This window comes from Triplophysa dalaica, chromosome 11 (genome assembly GCF_015846415.1).
Source record: "Triplophysa dalaica isolate WHDGS20190420 chromosome 11, ASM1584641v1, whole genome shotgun sequence".
Taxonomy (NCBI): domain Eukaryota; kingdom Metazoa; phylum Chordata; class Actinopteri; order Cypriniformes; family Nemacheilidae; genus Triplophysa; species Triplophysa dalaica.
The window spans coordinates 10,523,925-10,548,861 of record NC_079552.1 but is presented as its reverse complement, the minus strand read 5'-3'; the positions used below and the strand labels follow the sequence as shown (position 1 = coordinate 10,548,861).

At 41.0% G+C, this 24,937-nt stretch overlaps 1 protein-coding gene across 4 annotated transcripts in view; it reads left to right on the top strand.

Moving 5' to 3' along the window:
* Nucleotides 1-24,706, top strand: part of bcl11aa (BCL11 transcription factor A a) — a 55,768-nt gene extending 31,062 nt beyond the window's left edge. For all 4 annotated transcript variants that reach the window (XM_056760965.1, XM_056760964.1, XM_056760963.1 and 1 more), the window contains one exon: nucleotides 19,484-24,706. In XM_056760965.1, the coding sequence (XP_056616943.1) occupies nucleotides 19,484-21,540 (2,057 nt within the window). In that variant the 3' untranslated portion in view covers nucleotides 21,541-24,706. The remainder of the gene's footprint in view (nucleotides 1-19,483) is intronic.
* Nucleotides 24,707-24,937: the final 231 nt, after the last annotated feature.

The window sequence follows — 24,937 nt, the reverse complement described above, 5'->3', positions numbered from 1 at the left end:
GACAGGGGACCTGGGACCGTCCGCTCCCCTGTTTCTCAGGCACCCGGTCGTCTCTCTACGGTTACACAAAATGTCCGCCACGGCTCCCCCGTTGCCAGGGTCTATTATTAGTAAGTGTCAGTCAGTTATCTGAGAGTAGTGCTTTTAGCTGCCATTTAAGTGGCTGACACTCAGGTTTTGCAGCAGATTAAATGAAATTTTAGGCGCAGTTTGGCTTGGCTGCGAGCGGACAAAGGAGGCAGCTGTTGTTGGAAATGTAATCTGCCACCAGCGGGAAAAGGGTGCCATAGCTGACGCTGCCCACCAATCTATCTGCCGCCTTATTCCCAACAGAGCCAAAATGTTAAAAATGTCACTTCCTCCATCTTCACCTATAGCACGTTTGTGTTCCTTTCAAGAACCATTTTTTTGCCCTCCCAGAATTGGACAAACTGTGAGCTACGCTGCACACCCTGATGATGACTGATGGTGTCAAAACATTTTATATTTTTCTCATTTCAACTAAACAGTTGCATGTACCCATATATTTGCTCAGTGTCTTCTATAGATTTACACCCTCAGATGTGGAGGTTACAGAAAGCTTGATGTGTTTATGAATGTGTGTGTGCAGCATGGCGGGTCAGGGGGGATTTCCTGGTATGCTTTCTACCGTGACTCCTATAATGTCACAGTGCCCTGCCCAGCACTGCTTATCAGGTGACATGGCAAAGTTTTTTGAGCCTTTGTTTTTTTAGAGGTCATTTCTCTCTTCCTGTCTTTGGGCGCTATGTGTATTTTATACTGTACTTTTTTATTAAGGGGCTACATTTTCTAAATATTTATTTTTTCTGAGCAGTTAAAATGATGCTAAAATACTAATATTGTAAAATATTTAACAATATTGTAAAATAGTTAACTTAAATCAGTGTATTGAAAAAATAAAAATACCAATAAGTATACATATAAATTCTACTGCAAAAGTAGCTGTAAAGAGTGCATCCTATTATTAAATAATAATTGCTCTATAAATACATGTTAAATAATTGGCTTGTTTTATATATAAAGAATCTAATCTGGTCTTTATATTAGATACAAATGTTCCAATCTGGTCTTTACTTTTAAAACAGATTAAAATTGTTTCATCTAATATAAAGACCAGATTGTAACTTTTGAATCTAATATAAAGACCAGATTAGAAATCTCTATTAGATCTAATATCTAATACAATCTAATCTAGAGAAACATTTTCTAATCCGTCTATAATCTTAGTAGTGTTAATATGTAAAACTTTAAATTTTGTATGTTTTTAATTGTTAGATAACTTTTTTGCCCCAATTTTCTGGCACACTTCCAGTGACATTTGTGCCCCAGGCCCTGGCTTATGTCTTAAAAGTACCCCAGCATGTTCGTGCGCGTGATCATCACAGGAGTCTTAAGTTTGCTAGGGGCAGCTCTCTCATTCTCATCATCGCCCTGGCCTGCTCCGGCCAAAACACAACACGTGAAAAGTGACAGTTGTAAACGAGCGCGGAAAGCAGAGGAGGCCTTAACTGTGAACAGCATCAATTTTAGTCCACCCGCTTCCTCGCGCCGCTGCGGGGCAGAAAGTATTGATGTCAGCCGCTGTTTGAAGCCGCTCTGCGCTAAGTGCTCAGTTCTGTTACTGCAATCTGATTGTCTGTTTTTAATGAAATGGATTAGTTCCACTTGTCCACCGTGAAACAACATCATTTTACTCCGTTCGAACTGGCTTCCAAAACCAGTCTGATACTGCACAGAGTTGCGGTATTTACAAATAAAGACCTAGTTTGTAGCACAGCCTGAATATACATTATCTGTTTGGCTGGTAGCCATAAAGGGCAGAAACAGCTCGTTGCTCTACTTATGTTCCCTTATATAACTTGTGTTCTGTAATGCAGCGCCGGGTCGAGGACCGGGCTCAGGAGTGCAAGGTTGGGGTCAAAAATTAGAAGCTGAAACGAGATCACTTGCACATAGTGAAATCTCGCCTACACATACTCTGAACGAGAAACCCACCGTCCTTTATTCATCTCAACTACTGGAAAAACCCTGTAGTAAAGGGCTTTTGCTCAGACGGGTTTGGTGAGATGATTTTCTACAAACGGTTAACACACTGCATCATAATAAATGTCAGCGGCACGCACCTCTGTTTTCTCAAGGTGGTTTTTCGAAAATGCTTTGGGTAGATGTGTAGAGTATTTTTTTGCGCAGTCCAGGCTTTTGAGATAAGCATCGGAGATATGTTCCATCACCCCGAGAGACCTTACAGACAGTTCCCCCCTCACTTCCTTGTACCCTGCTTCACGCCACCCCTATGAGATCTCTGATCTATAGGACCCCGGACACATTTTTGGCAGAGCGTGCAGGTAATGTTCCAGCATGCTTTGAGTTGTGGCTCTTTTCCGTGTTAAAACCTGATTTATTGACTTTTGCCGTTGAAAAGGGCTTGGAGGTACAGCTACAGTAATTAAGATTTTTATATTGGTTGTGTAAGACTCCTGGGCAGGAACCGGTCACATTTTTGCAGATGAATTGTTGGTTTTCTTCATGAGAAATCCCGCACGCTGAGCTTAAACTTTTGCTTTGTGTCCAACTTAAACTGCTAACTCCCTCTCCATGCGAAAAAATGGACGAGGATGAAACAAATGGTAATATGCTCCTTTCTGGAGAGAGCTAGGGCTCGGACCGTGGCCGTACTCGCTGGTTGTTAAAGGCACTCTTTCCAGCCCCAGTGCTGAGCTGTCAGCGGTAACGTACGATGGGATGATATGGATTAGAACACTTGTATTGAATTATCTGTGGGACTGGGACTAAATGTGTGTAGAAGCTCTGCCATGAAGAATTAGACTGAGCTCCAAAAGCCACAGACCTGCATGCACAGCATCCATCTTACCGCCCTGTTATTGATGGTAAATGTTATACTGTAGTATTAACGTCTTCTTTCCACGCCATACTAATGTCGGTGTTTCCCTGACTCTTAACCCTTGATACACACATGGGGAGAGGCGGCGGAGAAATATTTGCAGCGTTTTTAGGGCGCATTTTGATGCGTGGTTGTAAATCTTATATGTAAGAAACGTCTGATCATCTTTTTATGCGTATTTAAACGAATTTTGGAGCTACTTTTTTTCAAGCAGTTGTGAAATGTCAAGCAGGCGTTTTCCGACAAGGATATATTTTTACGAACATTCAGAGTAATTAGCATAAATCAATATACAAACACATGAAAGAACCACAAAGCTTGGCTATATTCTCAACGCTCATAGTTTTGTGTTGGTTATGTGCATTTAAATGTTATGTTACACTTCAGGCTAGATCTAGTTGTTTAGGTAGAGTTATGAATGCATGCAAATACTATAAATAATTTCCTCACCATTGGCCCCCAATGACTTCTATTTTAGGGACACAAAAGTAATGCAAGTCATCGGGGACCAATGGTTTACGTTTACCAACATTCTTCAAAATATCTTCTTGTGTTCTGCAGAAGAAAATAAGTCATACAGATTTGAGATGACAAAGAGTATGACTAAATAATGACAGGATTTATTTTGTGAATTATTCCTTTAGGTTATCATTCAAGATCAGATCTGCCATAAAATTGAATCTGTGGATTAAGCCTTGTAGTACACATGTGGTCTCTTACATATAAGACACATGGAGTAGGCCCTTTAGTGTCACTATAACCTTAAGGTCCCTCTCTCGCTCTTTCTTTCTCTCTATTCTCTCTCTCTCCGCTAATGGCCGTGGCTTGCTAAAGGGAGCAGTAGAAGGGTCAGCCTGAATTTTTTATCCTGATAAAGTGCAGGGCCGCAGAGTGGCTTTGAGTCATGCGCTCTGTCCCACATGAATAAAGCACACACGCTCACACAAGCACACACAGACAAGTGCTCATCCATTCACTCCTGCATCACTGATCTGCCTTATCAGTATATTGATGCATGGCTCAAATTGTTTTATGACCGCGCATGGAAGCGGTTTATTTCCTGCTTTTAAACTTTGAAGTCTTTCTCGTCATTTTCACACCCAACCCTTGTCCCACTTCTGCTTTCTTACTTTACACACCTTTATGGACTTACAGTCACGTCTACCCTATGTTACTGTATATCTGGCAATATAACGTGTGCACGTACACACTGCTAATGAGCCAGAGCAGCAGATTTCAAGCCCAAAGTTTCAAGTTCAAGACCAAGGCACTTTCTTCTTTATTGTTTTTTTATTACTGTAGAGAAATACATTGCTACATTGTTTGAGAAGGGTCAAAAGCAAGTGTTACTGGGCACATGCATTTGGCAAATTGATATTTTAACTGCACAGAAACCAACCGCTGCTCTGATCTCCATATTCACTGGTTAATTATGGTCTATACAACAGTTTTGCTTTAATATCTTAAAGCCTTTTGTCTATTCGTTGATCTGTTTTGGATTTGTACATTGTTTGTATTTGAGGGAGTACGAGAGACATCTTTCATTCTTTTTTAATTGTGAAAGAGACCTGCAGACCTCACAGGACTCTCTCTCTCTTTCGGCTCTCCAGTTATAACTCTGTTTATGTGCTGCAGCTCAAAGGGAAAAGCGCTTTGCCATTAGATCTGGCAGAGATTTAATATCATTTCTCTTATGGCATATTTATGAGAAGCTTAAAAACTAACATGTAATTTGCCTATATATGCTCCAGCATTATACTATAACCCAGGACGGCAAACGCTCGTCTCATCTCAGAGGAGAGAGAATAAGCAGACCAGGTGTGTACGAGTGGTTGAGATGAGGGCAGGCCTGCAGGGCGACTGCGCATTCACCAAGCGGCCATGCGCCAGTCAAGAGGAATATCACAGCACTGCCATGGCAGCTCTCGAAACAGTGGTGTGTTTGTGTGTGTCCCTGTGTCCTCGCTGCGCTAGATAGACGTGCTGAGAGCTCTCTCTTAAAGGCATGGATGTCACATGTTCTCCAAAGACCCAACGGACATGTCATACAGCTGGAGGCGCAAGTCAGGAGGGTGGTGTGATGTATCAGGGCAGATGAAGTTCTTGAGGGTTTGGCGTTCTTTCTCTAAGACACGTAGACAGTGGAATCTATTTTTATATTTTTTTGATAAAGCGCTTTGACTAGCAGTCACAGAGTACTCGGACATCACCATATTATAACTGTGAACCATGAACAGTGTGTGTTTAGCAGTACACTCATGTGATGTGTCAGATGCATCTCTGATATTAGACACTATAATTCCTATGCCAAATTGAAGGCATGTATGTTATGGCTACACGGAGAGGTTTTGAGCGAACCGGGGGCTAGCTGTAGGGTGAGTCACCGAGTTTCTTTTGGAATGAGATAGGGAGTGTTTGTTGGCTTTGACACGGTTGCTGGGTTTCGCTCTCTCTGGCCTTGGCTGACATTACCTCTGGTTCCTGCCCCGGCACATCCAGCTTGTTCGTCCCCCCCCCCCCCCTTACCCACAGGCCCTACGGAAAGCAGAGCAACAAAGAAACCCAGATAGTGAACACTAAGGTAGTTCTGTGAGTGCGGAGTGAGGAGCGCAAAGAAAAGAAACTGTTGGGAGAGACGTGAAAAACAGGAATTTTGAAACCCGAAATGACTTCAATGAAAAAGTTCTGTCATCGGAAGTTATTTATGAGATGGCACCAGAGGCTGTTTTCCAGGAGGGTGGCATCTTGCCGTAGCCTGTTTAGCAGCGATAGGCCGATTTCTATTAGCATCCCCGTCCTACCGGTATCTGAGGCCGGCTGAATTTATGTGAATAGCAATTTAATCTCCTGGTTTTAATGGGATATAAAAACACTTCCCGCACAACTGTCCTCTAATAGGTCTTAAAAGTTGTTTGTTGGTGTTGAAATGGGGGTAATTAGTGGACCCATAGCTTTGGGAGAGGGCGTCGGTGGTTGGGCCATGGCTCTGCCGCGCGACCGTCCGAGCTTTTGGGCCTGGCTAAAAGGCGCTGGCCACTCCTCAAAGGGAAGCATTTGGAGGGCTTGTGACCACTGCGCTCAGGGGGGTGGATGGGAAATGAATGGCACAGCACTTAAGAGTATCTCTGATGGCAACATTAGCCACATTAGAAGGCTCTCAAAATGCCCTAATGGAGCACTCACAGTTAAGCACGCACACACCACTAAAAAAAGGATCGCAAATAGTTTTCAGGAACTTTTTAATGTGTGATTTATATATTTCTGTAATTTGCCAGCTGCCATATCCCTTCCCTCTTAAGTAAGATAAAAACCAAACCAGGACGGGCGGTAATTTCTCTGGACAAGAGAGTGATGATAAAAGAGAGCATCTTCAACACGTCCCAGTCGTCTTAGATGGCTAGTCTTTGAATCAATTACAGTGAAAAGACTCAATATATATGCTATGCAGAAGTTTACACAACATCAGCTTGAAAACATTTTGATTTGAAGGCAAGTGTCTGAATGTTTGAAATGAGAAAAATATAATTGGACTAATTTAAATGTTTACATTAACATTATTTAAAAAGAAATGTCTTCGAAATGGACCAAATAACGAAGGAAAAGCCCAAATAAAGAATAGATATTTATATAACTTTATGCAAATGGCAGCCACGTTTTAAATGAAAATTCACTCAAAAATAAAACTTATTTCATCATTTACTCACCCTCTTGTCATTGCAGTTGGACTTTTTTTCCTCTGCAGAACTCAAAAGAAGATATTTTGAACAAAGTTGTTAACCGGGACCCATTGACTTGCATTGGTTTTGTGTCTATACAATGGAAGCGGATTGGTCTTAAATATCTTTTGTGTTCTGAAAGAAAGTCATACAGTTTTGAAATTACAAAAGGCTGATAAAATGATGACAGAATTTGGTGAACTATCACCTTAAAGATGCTAACATTCTGAATTATTTGGATATTTCAGTCAATCATAATTTGCATACTTCCATTATAGTTTTGAGTTGTTCAATATTTTTGTAAATTGTGCAAGTTAGGAGTAAGTGACCCTAACCTTTTGAACAGTAGTCTATATGGCTCTGTTGTACAATGTAATGTTGTCTCCCCTTTTCTTTGCCTCTTTGCTTCAGATACAGCGCACAAGGAGCTACTATGGTCTTCTTTTAAAGGTGGTGTCTGTGTGTATGTGTTTTGGGGGTGTTTGTTTGGCGCTAGTGGCGGGGCCTCTGTGTTTGTGTAAATGTCAGAGGCTGTGTCGTTATTGACTGCTCTGTAACGGCTATGTGCCTCTGTGTTCTCCTACACAACTAGCCCCAGGCGGCCTGCTGCTGCAATACTGCCTTTCTTCTGACGTTCATCAAACTGTTACTTCTCTCTCTCTCTCTCTCTCTCTCTCTCTCTCTCTCTTACGCTGTCTTTCCCGTTTTCTCCCTCTCAACCCCTGCCAACCCCTCTCTCACTTTCTCGCTCTCTGAATGTGTTCTTTTTTTGGGCAGTGCCCAGTAGATGTGCGGTTGTCCACTCTGAATAATTTAGAGAATTTTTTGTCCTCTTCTCAGAGACGAGCCTGCGCCGTGAGGCAAAGTGAGTGATCTATCTGTTTGGGTGTCTCTCCTCCCTTTTTATTTTCGCCATGCTTCACTTACACAAACGCTCTTCTGGCCGCGTTCGAAAACAGCTGCACATGTGTTTTGTTTTTATAGGACACCCTTTATATTGCAGTTATTGTTACGGTTCATGTCAGTGTTTATTTACAGAAGTGCGTACGGTCTAATGCGCTACATGTGTGTGATTATTCTGTAGGGCTGCTATATAATTAGAAGTTATTGTTATTACTATGATAATTAAATTGTGGCATTATAAGGCGTAACATTTTTTTTCCAGTTGTTCTGTTAAAAGTTATTTTAAGACAGGCTGCATTTATTTATAATCGACAGTGATGAGATTACTCCGCTATAGATAAGATTATTATCTTCTGTTAGCATTGCAGATATCTCCCTTCGGATCTCAAGAGTTTACCCATGTGGGACTACTTATAAAAACATAAACACACACACAAATGTCTCACACCTCTTTCTGCATGTGTGTCAGCCATGGAGGCTCATCGGCTCCAGTAGGCTGTTAGAGGCAGTTATGGGAATAAACTTTTTTATGGCTTTCTCACCCCCCATCAAAATCATTGAGAGCCTTTTACTGTTGACGTGGCAGCGGTTATATATCTGTGTTAAAAATGTCCTTTTATTGATTGTTGCTCTCGGTTGAATATATTGAAGACACTTTTCTAATACAGAAGAAAAGAGTGTGTGAGAGAGGAACATAGGGAGAAAATACTGGCAGAGAGATGAAGTGGAAACCCTCTAGTGGTCTCTGTGTTTTCCAGTCAGCTTGGTTTGAATGGCCATGCACATCATTTTCCAATTAATGTCTATGTTCTAGTCGAGTCTTTAATTAAATTAAGATAAAGAAGTCTGTTTTTATGTATCTAATACTACCAATAACATGTTTGGACATGCACAGATAGAAATTCATCTTTATGGTGGACATTATGAAAAATATTTGACCCTGACTTTTCCTTCTTCTCGTCGCCTGTCCGAATCGACGTCGATGAGGTAGAAAGCACCTTTTTGCTCCGGCAGGGGTCTGTGCGTTCATAAAAGAGGGTCAGCTTTTCTTCGGTTTCCCTCCAGAAGCGTGTCTTCTCTTGTGACTGCAGGGCAAGAAACGGCTCACTGAGCTACAGGTTTAACTTTTCCTTTTTCTCTCTTATTCTCTCATCAGCCTCTCCCCCCACCCCCCTTCCTGAACCCCTGAGGTTGAGTCAGTGCAGACCTGCAGCTAGATAGTAGAAAAGAAAATATGTTTCCAAGGTACTCCAGACCGGGAAAAACAAACACCTGAACAGCCCCCTGATGCTGATGGTCAAATGAACGAGAGGAAAAGAAAGAGAGAGATAAACACATGAACATGCTACCTTCTTGCTCCCTATTTGTACAATGTTTTCCTAAAGGCCCTGTTTTAAGGGATGATAGGGGCTTGTGATGTAGAGGCTGTTGTATTCTTTGGAAGCAGCGTGCGTATCTGATGTGGCGAGCCGATCCCAGAATGCGTTGCGACAAGCTAAGGAAAAAATATTCTATGATTATTAATTTGTTTAATGTATTTATGAAATATTACATTCATAGATACATTTAAAAAAATCAAATATATATATATATATAAAATTAGTATACAATATACATATAAAAGTATGTATTTAAATATAAATGTCAGCAGCTACGTATTTCTTATTTGCCTGTCATAACATTTTTACAGTCTATACAGTACCAATATGCAAAGTTAGAATATATGTTTGTCTTGTATGTTTGTGTATCTTTCCGCGGACGTGTGACCAGCTTTATGGCACACAGCACTATAAGGCTGATGAGTGATCGTCTCTGGCCGACAGCTGCTCACGACTGCCATGGCCTACGTGTTCCTGCACATCCGCACTCTGTCTGCATACATCTGTGCGTCTGTATTCACTGGGTGTTTGCATGCAGGTGACCACTGACCTATTGCGTGTGAAGCATTAGGGAAAAAACACCCCTCTGAATTCCTTTCAACTTCCTCCATGACATGCTAACGCTAGAGTCTATGCATGCATGCATGTATGTTTTTCATTTGGTATGATAAACTTGTCGTCGGGATGAGAAAATTAGATACATCCTAAAAAAACTAAAGGCTCGTCCATACTGTACTTTTTATATAAATATTACAGTTCATTGACATAAAGGGAGGTATGTGAATAATTAATGAAGAACAAACGAACAGACTTCCAGCTGTTCAGCCTCCGTAGGACACGCTATTCATGAACGTTCGAATGTTCTATAAGAAAATATATTCAAATTGAAAAAGCACAAAAAGCCCTAATGGAAATATGAATTGCCCGAGTCGAATACGACGGGGGACAGAAAGGGCGAAAACGCTGAGCGAAGTGCAATTATGTGAAAGCAAATGTTATGGAGCCTCGGAACTGGCTTTGGTCCTCTAATTAAAATGGCTGAAAATGTTTTGACAGTGTCTGAAGCCATGCCCCGGGCCCCAGCTCTGCGCGGCTCCAATTTCTCTTCCTTACAGATGCAGCGATACATTTATGCAGAACGTGCTGTGAATATCTCACTCACACCCCCCCACTCCAATTCATTGCCTCGTTCTCTGGCTCTGAGAGAGACAATGAAGAAGAGAGGTCTCCGTGATCTTCGCTTCATAGGCTGTAGCTGAAGCCCAGGCTGTGTGTAGCATTGTTCCTTGTGCTCCCCCTGCTCTGTTACAGGAATAATCTGTGTGTTTGCAACCCTGATCCCTGGCTTTGTAGAACGATTTAAATGAGTGGTAAGGATTATTTAATCTGGGATACTGTATATAATGTATCAAATTTATTATAGCAGATATATTCAAATCTATTGGGGCTATTGGATGAAGGAAGTCTCAGAAATAGCAAGCGTATATTTATGAGATTTTGTTTAGGATTTTAAAAAATCTTTGCGGACAACTCCTTTGAAAATCTATTTGATAATCATTTTAATAATATTGACTTTTCTGCTGTTATGATTTTGGGCAGAAAGCCTGTGTTTCTCCGTCCCTCCACAGGCATAAATGAATCTCAGTTTAATTAATTGATGGATTTGGAGCAGTGTAGTTTGCACAATGATTAATTAGGCTATTTATGACAGTGAATGCCACTCTTCCTGTAGCTCTACGCTGGCTTTTCCTTTCCTCCACATGTACAGTTTGTGTCCGTGTGTGTGCTGTTTCTTTGAGTTTTTTTCCTCTTAAAAAAAGGAAAAGAGCAAAGCACACAACCCTCATATGCTGTAATTTGTGCTCTCTATAATTTTGACATTTTGGTTTTGGGTTAAGAGTAGTCTACAGTTGCCATCATCAGTACTGAGGTTCTCCCCTCACGAGAGATAGAGAAAGAGAGAGAGAGATGCGCTTACGGTTTTATGCTCCGACGGTTATATAAAGGTTTGGCCATTTAATTACAATCATAAACACAGTTTAAGAGGCTCTGACTGTATTATTAAAATTATGTTTACGAGGTTATGTGGGAATTCATTTTTAAACAATCAAATCCAGTGTGTTACGGAAGCCATCAAACGGTGATTCACACACACTCACAGACCCAGAGAGCATAAATGGTTAGACCGACTTTGTTTTTGCTCATTGTTCATGGATGTCTCTGACATGACATGTGTACTCCATCCATCTAAAGAATGAAATAGTTCAATCAAAAATGAAAGTTGTATCATCATATTCTCACCTTTATGGCTCTCTTTATTCTGCAGAACACAAAGGAATATATTTTGAAGAATGTTGGTAACCAAACAACATTGGTACCCATTCACTTCTATTGTATGGACCAATGCAAGTGGATGGGTACCGCCGTGGTTCGGTTACTTCTTTTATGTTCTGCAGAAGAAAGAAAGTCATACGGGTTTTATATGACACTTACATTCATGTCCACATACTGTATTAGGTTCACTGTGTCTTGCATGCTAAATTGATACATAATTGATACATTTTGATATAAAAGGAGATTAGACTTATTTTAAATGTGTATATTCAAGCAAAAACATTTTCTTCAGAGTGTGTTTGGAAATATACAATATATGCATATTGTTTAGTGTATGTGTTTGTGTAGGCCCATCATCACTGCCAAGGGCTGCAAAGAATGCAATGTGCATCACAGTAGGGAAGCTAAACTCGCTTGCACACAATAATACAAAATTCTCTCACAAACCTTTTTTATTCAGACTGAATATGACATGCACGCATGCGTCTCATTTCTGCTCACACACACTAATATACATTTACACATTCAGTATAAAGTCCTGATTGGCCTCCTCCCCAAAACAATAACGCTTTCATATCACAGTTCTATAAAAGCACTCTGGGGTAATTGTGTTTTGTCTTCATTCTTGTGTAGCAGATTGTATAGCAGCGCCTAATGACACACTGAGAGGATTGTGAAATTAGTCTCATTGTTGCCCTTAAATACTGAAATCAACTTCATGTATTCAGCAATAACAGAATACGCGCTCATGTTACGCTCGGCTCCTCTGAAGCAGGAGCGCCGCAGAATGTAGCAGAAAAGATCATTTGAATGGCTTAAGAAGGAAATGTATGCCACTTTCTGGAGTTATCATTAGCTGGGCAGGCCCTGTTTACCCGTGCATATTTCTGATTGGGGGACACATTTCTCTTGGCTGTAATAATGATAAGCAGAGGGGAGTCAGGTGTGTGGATATCTCTGGCGCTCTTAATTGTGCTCGCTGTCCGGCAGCAGGAGGGCAACATGACGGCGAATGTCGCAGCGAGTTGATGCAGGGATTATTCGCATTATGTGGAAATGCAAATTTCCAGCATTTCATTCATTTGGAGGATGTATTTTCTGCCCAGAGCGATTGACCTATTATAACTCTCCCACAAATAGTTTTAAATGTTTTTCATGCAAATTTTACTGCATACATTTTTTTTTCATGTTTTATGTGCATTTATGTGCAATGTAATTTCAAAAATCATTTCTAGCCGATGTGTCATATAATATTGTCAGTTTTTCTGTTCTGAGGAGCAATATACTGATGACTCTTCATGCACTATACAGACTTTTTGACCAATCAAATGCTGTACACTAGAAAATAAAGCCCCGGAAGTAATCTGTGCTTGAATTAACAAGATCTTCTGGGGTCTTTAATAAATTCTGAATGGGACTTTACTTGTGCCACTTATTGTCTGCTCTGGTCGCAACGCTCAAACTGCCATAGTGTCAACGAACCCACTCTGTGTGAAATTTGCCCCAATTTTTTGCTCACTTTCCATCTGAATACAGAATAAAAAAACTTGCCTGTTTCTTATCAAGGTCCAGGAAAGCAAAAGGTTAATAAAAGTGAGCGTCTGATTTTTGCCAGCCTATCCAGGTTAATTACAGACATGCTTCAGCCCAGGAGCACTAGCCCCAGTTATCGAAATATCTCTCTTTTAAGTGAGTCTACCCCCACCCCCTTTTCTGTCTGTTTGAAAAATGGGCTCAGTGGAACATTACGCTACATTGTTTACATATAAGCGTGCATTTTTTTGGCAGGAGGAGAGCCATGCATAATGTTTGGGTTTAGAGTGGACACAGTGTCAGACGGTCTTTTTCAGGATTTTTATGGCACTTTTTCTGTCCAGCTTTGTCGGTGAACAAGTGTTGGTCAAACAGGCCTTTGTTTGTGGCCAGTCACTCGGCACACCACAAAGAGTCTGGAACCGGACAAAGAGCCGAGTGTGTTAGAGCTGTGCTGGCCCGATCCAGCCAGACTGCTTCGAGGAATACTGATACCAAGCATGACCTGAGAACACATTCACAAGTATTAAAACTCAAACACATATTGCCACAAACACACATTAGATGATTTGGACAATATTGAACATTTGTATCATAGTTTTTCCATCTTTATTATCTCTTGATGAACTCTATGACAAATTTGGTTTGACGTGCTCCATTCCAAATAATACTGTAATAATTACTTTAAGCAGCATTTTAAAATATATTTAGATATTTTTTTATTCAGGTCTTTTACATTCATATACATTTTTAACTCAAAATCTTTATAAGTTCAATGCACGTTATGCAGCAACTATACATATATACACTTATATATGTCATGCATAACATTGATTGATGGAATGCATTTTTATATTTTGAATGTGTACATGAATTATACCGTATGCGTAATTCCAATAATGAAAATGTCATTGGAAAATTAGAATGTCATGTATTTGAGACTTGAGCAGGTGCAGAGGTGAAGGGACAACTCAAATGCAAATACATGCGGAGGCTCTTGAAAGCATAAGCTGCTGATAAAATTCAAAAATGATATTACATGGCATTGTCCTTTCTCCCCCTGCATCCACTAATCCTGTTACTGCATTGTTGCATTACCTCAATTACCATTATCTCTGAGAGCTGTTGAATCTTAACACAATCGTCAAGGACAAAACAAAAGGATCCGCAGTCTCAGCTATTGACGGCAGTGAAGCTGTCGAGATGGAACGCTGTGAGTGCAGCTCGCAAAATGCCAGCAACTGTCCAAATGACCTGCACTTTCGCATGTAGGAGTTTTGAATCAGTGCAAGTGTTTTGGTATCCAGTGCTCTTGTTTGGCGTGGACACCGTGTGTGTACGTGATGGGGGGGGTTTAGTGGTGGGAGGAAAATGAACAATGGAAGAATCTGCATGTTGGGGATATTGGGCTGCCCGAGCTGTTTTAGTCTGGCGTTCATCTTGGTCTGCCAGCGCCATCGATCCAGACGGCACTCATAGAAATGCACCCCGATCTCAAAACAAAGCCAACTGTAGACATTACTCCAAATTTACGCACTCTCAAATATATGTCAGTCATCCATGTGTGACAGTCATACAACACACACTTACACACACGACGGTATATCAAGATAGTGACTCATTGGCGCATGCACATTTGTATTCACAACATTGTCCATTGACCTCTACTGTATACTGAGCTAATGATATTTTATATCATATGACCTGACCCCTCCTACACAAACCATGCTGTATTTTAGCATTTTTATCGAGATGTTTATTAAATCCGTTATGCAAGGACATGTTCTTGCAATGCGCCAAATGTCAAGTTTTTTTGCGTGCCCATTTGTCCTCATAATGTTACACACACATACATTGGTAAAATCTATAACCTACTTGTTGGTATTTGGAAAGACTGATGTTAGTTACACAACCACATTTCCAAATAAAAACCATTTTATCATCAGTTAAATACGGCTACGTAAATGTGCATGTGTGTGTATGTGCAGTTTAGAAATACATGACTCCTGACCTGTACTATGACAGATTTGATCCTGCGCCAAAGGTGAACAGTAGGAAAACATTCTGCGCTCCAGACAAGCAAATTTGCAATAGTCATAACTTGACACTTTTTGGTTATTTTTACACTGTAAATCTATCTGTTTGGTGTGGTACAGCTTTCCTGAGTGAGATGCAGAACTCAGCAGGAGAGGCACGGGTTGAGGGGTGGAGGGGGTCGCAACATATTTCCTTCCTTAGAGTTTTAGGTTTCACATGGGCACCACTCACACTCAGCGCTGTGTAATACAGACTCACTTTTTGTCAAGATCATTTAGTGCGGCTTTATCTAACTGCAGTTGAATGTGTGTGAGTGTATGTGTGTGTGTGACGATTTAGATGGATAAGTCGGTCCTGCGAGGATGTGGTTGGCAGTTTGGGGGGGTTGAATAGAAAGACGGGGTGTTCTTGTTTTCCCGTGGCTCTGTGCTGTAACATCGCTCTGACATTTCCCTGTGTAAAAACTGCCAGCAATGCGCCGAGCACTCGCATCCGTCTGTAAGCAGCCGAGCCGCTGCCAGCTCCCGCGGACCAGTCCAACAACTGTCACCAGCAGTCCCTGCTTCATAAGACACGGCTCGCCAGCTTGTCCGAACTGACCCGCTTTTTGCTGCAAATTGGAGAGCTTTCTAATTAACTGAGGAATTGGTAAAATTAGAACACAGCCGCTTTTTGATTTTAAGTGTTCCAAGTGTTGAGGCAGATTATATAAGATTTAACCAATTTAGCCGGACTTAGCTGTAGGGCCTGTGTGATGCAGAATAGCTCTCACTCCATTAATGTTACACATATTTAACAGTTGTGAACCCACGCCTGCTTTTACAGTTCGTCTCAAATGATCAGCTCTTAAATTCTCCACTCAAAAAGACAGTCAATGACACGAAGAATACTCTTTTAAGTCTCTTGAGAAAATTTAAATTAAACCAAAGGAGGGGGGAGCTAATTTCTTTGGCAGGCTGTTGCTTTTAATTCCTCCTAGTAAAATCTTCGGTGTCTAATAGCAGATTATTGGAGCACCTGTCGGTGGCTTGCAGATTCCCATCATCAGAACAGATTGTGACAGTTTTGTCAGAAGAGGAACCTGGATGCCTGCGTGCCAAGCACAATGCCCGCATTGCGCGCGCCGGTGTCTTCGAGAGGCATGCCAGTCAATAATACCGCCGGCTGCACGAGGCTATCAATTATTGCTGCAATTATTTGTCTAGTTGGATATTTAAAATGTCATGTGAAAAGATGATTACATATTTCGCTGAGCGTTGCCATGTGTAATGAAATGAAGCAGGGCCTTGTTAAACATGGCGATGTGGTAACCTGTCCTTCATAGATCCCTGTGGCTGGTGAGAACAGAACCAGACCTTCTCACATTGAAAGAAAATGCTAATTCTGTTTAAAAAAGCACCTGACCTTATTTTGGCAGTTTGCTTATAAGAGAGTTAGGTGTTTTCGAGAGCAGACAAATTAAAACTCTCTCAACTTCGACAACAAGAGGATGGCCATTACAGTTTTAGCTGTGTGACAGAGCGAAAAAAACCTTTGCATGATAATACAAAAACGTATACTAGGTCAACCCCTCTGCAGGTGGCGACAATTAAATGTAATTTCTGCAGATTGTAATGATCCATAATTTCGCTGGCCTTTGCATCAACTCTCGATATAAAGTAGTGTGCAGTCTTGATTTGGTGTAGAGCTTTCAGCTGTTGGTCATGAGTGAGACTGTCAGGAGGTGGTCGTGGGTGGCAGGGCCACAGAGCAGCAATGTGCTGTTATTTTCTCTGTTCACACCAGCCGTCACATCTCTCTTTTCCTGTGTCTTTCAGCTCCAAACCGGTGTGTGATATAGTCACCAGTGCTCTCTTGATCTGGGCTCTTGGTATTTTTTTTAAATGTTTTCCAGTCCATTTCAATGCCATAAATTTTTATTTTATTGACAGTCATTTTTAGGCTGTTATTTTTGTATTATTGGTTAAACAAAACCAATAAAAAAATCTTGTAAAAGTACCCTTGGGTAGAAATTTACTGTTTAAATGACTTCTTTTATATATGTTTTACTATTTATAGTATAATATTTAGGTAAAATTATATTTTCTAAAGTCTATTCGCATTTATTTGCAGTAAAGGAAAACTGGAGAAACAGGTCAACACATCTGTATTTTTTTCAGACCTCAAATACTGCAAAGAAAACAAGTTGATATTCACTTTTAAGCAATACAACAATAGCATTTGTACATTTATTTAGGAAAAGGGAAAATATATATATATATATATATATATATATAATCAAAATTGTCATGTGTCTTGTCACGATGTCAGTCTTTCACAATGCTGTTGGATGACTTTGTCACTCCTGAGGTTTGATTTTGTTGAAATTCAACAGTCACTGGACTGAAACGACCACAATAGGCCTACATCTAGAAATGCTGATTAAACGAAAAATTGAAATGGTCTCTGAATTTCCCAACAGCTATATATTTGAATATTATTTACTTAGATATATTATTTTATGCTTGTTTCATCCTAAATCTCATTCATTTGATCTCTCTAGTCTCCATCCAGTATAGTGGGTGTGTTCGTTTGCCATGTTAGGAAAGCGCCAAGGCAGAGACAAAATGATAATGGCACAAAAGGGTGCAGAGATGTCCGGAGGTGGCTGTCTGCCCGCCACGGAGCCTTCCAGAACCACCCCCATTTGTGTGCATTAACAGGATTATCCCAGAAACCCACAGCGGCTCTGGTCTGCCTTCCCTCCTCCGAGCAGCACTGAAGCCTTGCCTTGTTACATGCTTTGCTGGCTATTGAAGACTTCAGAAAAAGCCCCTCTGAGGAAAACAAACGAGATGAAAGAGTCCACGCAGCTCCGTTCACCACCTCTTTCTGTCTTTCTTCACGCTATCTCTCTCTCATTCCGTTTTTCGATGTCTCTCTTTCCCCCTCTTCTCTCGGGATGCTTGTAAACAGTGCATGATAGCAGTTTAGAGACCTCTGCCTCGTAGGGGGAGTTAAATCCATCTCTCCTGTCCATTTTCGCTGTTTGTTGTTGTGGCTGTGGATGAGGGCTCTTTTCCTGACCGCTTGACCTTGCGTTTTTAGGAGCGTAGGTAGATGTCTGTACCTTGCGAAAAACGGTGTTGCATGTAACATCCCTTTTAGTGCTGGTAATTTTCTAAGTTCAAACAGTCACTCATTACCTCATGAAAATATCCATTTCATTGCCATTTGTGAGTTAATCGCGTGTTTTTTTAACTATGGACACCCTGAACCTGCTTGTTTACCTGTTGATGGTGCAAATGCCATTTGCAGCACTTTATATTTTTTTTAAAGAATTTATTCAGTGTAATTATCAAAAAAGGCTCTGTAGCTTTTGACAGCTTTCCATCTGGATGCCCCACCTAAAACATTTAGACATTTGTGCATGTTTAAGAGCAAGGTATATGCTATTATGAAGTTTCTGTTTTATTTTTTTATCCTTTTTTTAAGCAAATTGTCTTGTACAAAATTTGGGCTTTGTGGCTTTTAGTTCATATCTGTTTCGATTTTGGTGTAATTTTTTTTCTTCACAAATGACTGATAAGCAGGAACTCAAAGGCAAATCAGGTTCAGGTTATATTGCTCAGATAAATACAAGGTGTGAAATGAAAAAAAAAAAAAAACATAAGCAAATAAGGTGAAATAGGTTAGGGGTGTCATTAGTTTCTAGATGAACTTGTGAATGGTTTTAAGAAGAATTCTTCTCATAGATTCACATAATAATTGTTTTTTGCATGTATAATATTTTTTAGTATCAGTAGAGCATCGGCCCCATCAAAACTATATTAATGTGTAAGACTTTGGTAAAGAAAATTTAATATTGAAAAGCTTGTTTCTAGCCTCTTCTAATATCTCCGAACATTATGTGAGAAATCATAGGTGTCATTGAAAGGTTATTATTGTTTAAAATGTTCCTTTGCTGTGACAATTGTATGTATTCTTCCCTATTTGCGTTCTAAAGAACACATTCGTTCTTTTTAGTTTTTTATATAGCTATATAGGACCTATTACTGTAGTCTTTCCAAATTTGTTTGTACTTCCTGTTCATCTGTTTTTGTACATGGATGAAAGCGTTCAGCTTGAGAGAGCACTTTTGTTTGCTTTAACGGCCCTGCTGACAACTGGTGCAAGAACAATCGGCTGAGCAGTGTGTAGTCCAAAGCAAGTCTTTGGGCATTTAAGTTCCCCACCCATTGCAAAGACCTGAGTTAAACCTTAACATAGTCCTTTTCTGCTGGAAGTATCATTGCTTTGTCTGGGTGTCGTGAAAAGATCTGGTCCACTGGGCTCTGGCCTGCGATGCTGTTAGGGAGCATGTTTATAATAAGGGATGTGTTTACTGTTATGTGATACTTTCTTTAGACTGCAGAGTGGCTACAGCTGATGGGAGACTGTTAGTACATGGGGCCACACAGGCCCGAGGTCTAGTCTGGTGATGAGAGAGGTTCATAAATACTTAAGCCCCAATCTGCAGTGTTTATTTAGATCTTAAATGCACCAAGCCACAGCAGTTGGGAATGAGTGGAAACACATATATACATGGAGTAGCCTCTGACATCCGTTTTAGCAATCTAATCATTTGTTTTTGAAGACAATGGAAGTGCTCACTCTTAAATTGTCCTTTGTTTTTGCAGGTAAAGATGAGCCCAGCAGCTACACGTGCACCACCTGTAAGCAGCCGTTCAGCAGTGCCTGGTTCCTGCTGCAACACGCCCAGAACACTCATGGCTTCCGCATCTACCTTGAGAGCGAGCGCGGAAGTCCACTCACGCCCCGCATCGTAGCCCCTTCGGGAATGGGTGCAGATTGCTCATCTCAGCCCCCCCTGCATGGCATCCATCTCCCCGAAGTAAGCCCCTTCAACCTGCTGCGGATACCCAATTCCGCACGTGATGGACCCCCTCTGCGGGAGGGGCGTTTTCCCCCAACGCCACCTCTCTTTAGCCCTCCGCCTCGCCATCACTTAGACCCTCATCGCATGGATCACCTGAGCCCGGAGGACCTGGCCTTGGCCACCCACCACCCGAGTGCCTTTGACAGGGTGCTGCGCCTCAACCCCATGCCCCTGGATCCCCCAGCCATGGACTTCTCTCGTAGGCTGAGGGAACTAGCTGGAAACACCTCAGGGTCAACTCCTCCTCTCTCACCCAACCGACCCAGCCCTATGCAACGGCTACTCCAACCATTCCAATCGGGAAACAAGCCACCCTTTCTATCCACGCCCCCCCTGACGTCCATGCAGTCCCCTTCTGGCTCCCAATCCACTCCGACCCCTCTCAAGCAGCAGTCCAACACACCTCTGAAATCCAAGTCTTGTGAATTCTGTGGGAAGACCTTCAAATTCCAGAGTAATCTGATCGTTCATCGACGCAGTCACACGGGCGAGAAACCCTACAAGTGCCACCTGTGCGACCACGCCTGTACACAGGCCAGCAAGTTAAAACGCCACATGAAGACACATGTGAACAAGTCATCGCCCATGACGGTCAAATCCGATGATGGCTTGTCTACAGCCAGCTCCCCTGAGCCAGGAACCAGCGATGTTGTGGGGAGTGCCAGTAATGCCCTCAAGTCAGTGGTAGCCAAATTTAAGAGTGAAAATAATCGTCTGATTCGAGAGAATGGTGAGGAGGAGGAGGAAGAAGAGGAGGAGGAAGAGGAGGAAGAAGAGGAGGAAGAGGAAGAGGAAGAAGTAGAAGGAGAGGAGGAGGAGCTGGAGAGAGATAGAAGTCGAAACAACTACCACTTTAGCCTCAACTTAGAAGCCGCGAGGCACCACGAGAATAACGGCGGGCGCGAGGGCGACATACCACGATCGCTGCCTGAGGTTATGCAGGGCATGGGCCTGGCTGCCAGCATGCAGCACTACAGTGAAGCTTTCCATCAACACAAGCGAGGAGCCCTAAACTCAGACAATAATGCACATAGGGACATATGTGATGAGGACTCAGCCCTGGAATCAGACAGAGTGGACGAGGGCTGTGTCTCTGCTATCAACGGTCGAGGCTCATCCCCCAGCGAGTCCGCCTCCGTGGGTTTGTCTAAGAAGCTACTGCTGGGCAGCCCAAGCTCACTTAGTCCCTTCTCCAAACGAATCAAGCTGGAGAAGGACTTTGACCTCTCCACCCCTACAATCCCCAACACTGAGAATGTCTATTCCCAGTGGTTGGCTGGCTATGCTGCCTCTCGGCAGCTTAAAGACCCCTTTCTGAATTTTGGGGATTCCAGACAATCGCCTTTCGCCTCTTCTTCAGAGCACTCCTCAGAGAACGGAAGCCTACGCTTCTCCACACCACCAGGGGATCTGGATGGCGGCGTCTCGGGCCGCAGCGGGACTGGCAGTGGCGGCAGCACGCCACACCTCGGGGGTCATGGTCGGCCCAGCTCGAAAGATGGCCGACGCAGTGATACCTGCGAGTATTGTGGCAAAATTTTCAAAAACTGCAGCAACCTGACAGTGCACCGACGCAGCCACACGGGCGAAAGGCCTTATAAGTGTGATCTCTGCAATTATGCCTGTGCCCAGAGCAGCAAGCTAACACGGCACATGAAAACGCACGGGCAAGTGGGCAAGGACGTTTACAAATGTGAAATCTGTAAGATGCCTTTTAGCGTGTACAGCACCCTCGAGAAACACATGAAAAAATGGCACAGTGACCGCTCATTGAACAATGAAATTAAAACTGAGTAGTGGTGGAGGCTCACTTGCCTGTTAACAGTCAATAACACCTTACCCCACCCTCATCCTTGTAGATTTCCCTATTTCGCTAGTCCAGTGGTGGCTAAGACGGCGTGCTTGGCACCACCAGCACACCCTTTTCATTTACCGTTGAATGCATGATCTGTATCGGGGCAATACTATTGCATTGACGCAAACTTGGAGCCTTTCTCTTGTGCAATAATAATTTACATATTGTGTACTTTTCCTTTTTTTTTCCATTTTCGAAAATTTGACAGCATGCATATGTTTTGGCTAATTTTAAAAATAAATTGTCCCTGGTTGGTTAGTTGTTTAGTAAATGTGTTGCTGTATTATCGTTCATTACTTTACAAATGTTTTTCTTATTTTTCCTTTTTTTCCTTTTAAGATCTAAGAAAAAGAAAAGAAAAACAACCATGCTGCATACATTCTGTAATACATATCATGTACAGTTTTGTGTTGTAACATGGAGGACTACAGTATATTGCTTAACCTTCTTTGGACGGGCTCGGTATCGCACTTAAACTAATCTTTCAAAAAGATGTTCTGTCCACACAGGGTTAAAATGTTAATTGGCCCCTAATATGGCATAAAAGTAATGACAGCCTTTGAATTTCTTAAGAAAGGATCAATAACACATTAAGAATTGAATTTGTACTATCATTTGGTAAGACAAACAAAAAGAGTGCCTTGGATATCTTGAAATTGCATTGGTTAATCTCTGCTGTAATTCTGGAGTCTCAGCTAGATATTTGAAAAGGGTCGATGTGATCTTTAAAAGGTTCTTGCATCAAGTACCTGACAGCTCAACTACGACTTTAGAGAGACATAGTAATAATGGAAAGCTAAAGGGAATTTCTAGTTAATCATCATTAGGTACCTATGTGAAATGTATCCAGTTGTGGTTCATGTCCTGTGCTTGGCACATGGAGTGTATGGCGTGGCATTCAGCCTTGTTTACTGTTTGAAGGTACTGTACGTAATGGTACTTGTTTTCAATCCACAATCATTTGAATTTTCGGTGTTTGTTCAAGTCTTATCTTCAGTAGCACGTTTTTTGATGACCTAACATCCATTGCGAAGGAATACCTGAGGCCATTTAGACCGAACAAATGCAATGTACATTTGAGTATTGGTTATTAAGAAAACATTCAAATATTTGCAGCTGTCAGTGATGATTAACTATGAATTGCCTACGGGTCTGAGTCAAAATCGCATTTCTTTATTGTTGCCCGTGTTTGAGCTCCCTGTAAAGACAAAATGAACCTGAATTACTGAGCGAGAGGGAAAACCATCATTTTTGTTCTTTTATTTGATATAAGTTTCACACATAGTGTGGTATATGTTGACATTCAAGGAGACTCTTGTTGCATTATGACATTAATGACTTGTTTAGACAATGTTTTGGGCGTTTAGATGGCTCACGCCTCTCTGCCCTATTTTGTTTTTGACACAATAATTGGAGGTATTGCGGTTGAGTATAAATTAAGATTGTTTGCCTGTTGGACAACAAAGTGCACTGTTAAAGTTTCCCAGTTTACAGGAGTTCTTAAGAGGGAAAACTTCCTAAAGAAATGAACGTGGTGTCATTATTTAATGTAAAAAAGCCAACTCGTCCTCACGCCTCTCAATGAAAAAGCCCAACTCCAATATAATATCCACGTGTCAGCACAAACAGTGCTTGACCGTATACGGACAATTGAAACTTGCTGCTTTCACTGCAAGAACTTTTTTTTGTACAAATCTTTTTTTAAGTATGAAAATAAAACTTTTTAAAAAAGTAACATTTTATCATCTTAGGGGAAACTGTATTTAAGTTTGTTGTTTCTCTTTATCTCTTTGTCTTGTTGGCGTTCAAGACTTGATCACAATATATATATAAAATGGGAAAAAATCTGTGATTTTTTTTCTTTTGTTTTTGTTGTTGTTGTTTCATCTTGGCTCTTCACAGCTCTTCAGGTCAAACTTGCATTGGGGAAAGGTTTAAGATTATATATAAAATATATAATAGAGAAACTTAAATATAGGAAAATGCACATCATGTCAGTTCCTATGCTAAAACACATTTATGGTCTACTTTCTTCTGTATTTCTAGAATGGTATTTGAATTAAATGTTCACCTAGTGTAGGTACTACAGTATTTATATTGAGGCTTGTATTTTTAACTGTTGCTTGTTCTCTCAAAAGGTACAATTGTACCTTTTTTGGTAGTGGAAAAAAACAACAAGCTGCCACAGTATATTTTTTTAATTTGGCAGGATAATATAGTGCGAATTATTTGTATGTTTAAAAAAAGAAAATGGAAAAAATCAAATGAAAAAATTAAAGTTTGTGGCATTGTACAAAGGAAGCCATTCAATGGTTTCCCCGCTGAGTCTTTTGAGAATGTCCACACTAGCTAAAACAGGTGGTTGTACATATCTTTTTCTGTTATTCTTTTTTAAAATCTCTGCTGCCATTCTGTATGCAGTACAGCAAGCTGATGTTGGGTTGTTCTGTAGTGTGCTTCTGTCTCTTCACATGTCTCACCTGAATACATTCCAGCATCTTAAAAAAGCAAACTTCATATGCAGTACGATACCAGTAAACAAACAAACAAAATCATTCAAATAAATGAATTCAAACGATCAATGTTTTGCAGGTGTTTTGTTTTCATTGCCAAATATTAAATGGTGCTTTATATTTCGATTGGGACGACTTTCATATGCAAAGCATATTTAAAAATGAAATGGAACTAAAGGTGCAGCCCACTTAAGTTCATACTCTTTTGTAAATGGCAATGCGGAATATTTTGTTATCAGCCTTTTCTATTCCTGTTATGAGAGCTGTTTGTTGTAACTTGAACTTGAACTTTATCTTTTTCAATGGGAGTCACTATTTATTATTGCTTAAATACTCTGTTCAAAACAGAGACATAGAATGGATCCATTTTTGTTCGTTTGTTTTCATTTTATTTCTCCTTTTTTTTTTAAAAGAAAGAAAAGAGTGACCAAAGGTCATTGACAGACTTGCTTTTTTGTTGTTTTTGGTTCAGGTCTATGTTAGGTTTTATTGGAGAAACCACTGTCTGTGTTTTTTGGCAGTTGTCTACATTATCCTGTTCACCAACCAATTTTGTCCCTTTATTGAAAACAGTTAATAAAAAAATTAAAGTATATACTTCCGTGTTGTTGCAAGAATTTCTGTTTTTGTGTTTGATTTCTACAACGCACGGTAGAGGAATGTTTGCCACACACACACGCATACATGTCTGGTTTATTATCTGCACGCACACACTTAAGTAAGGAAAGGGAATACAGAGCTGTGATGGTGTTTAACTCTCAATTGGTTGAACTCCACTGGGTGTAAGCGTGTCAAATAATTAGGACGGCCGTCTTGAGCAGCTCTG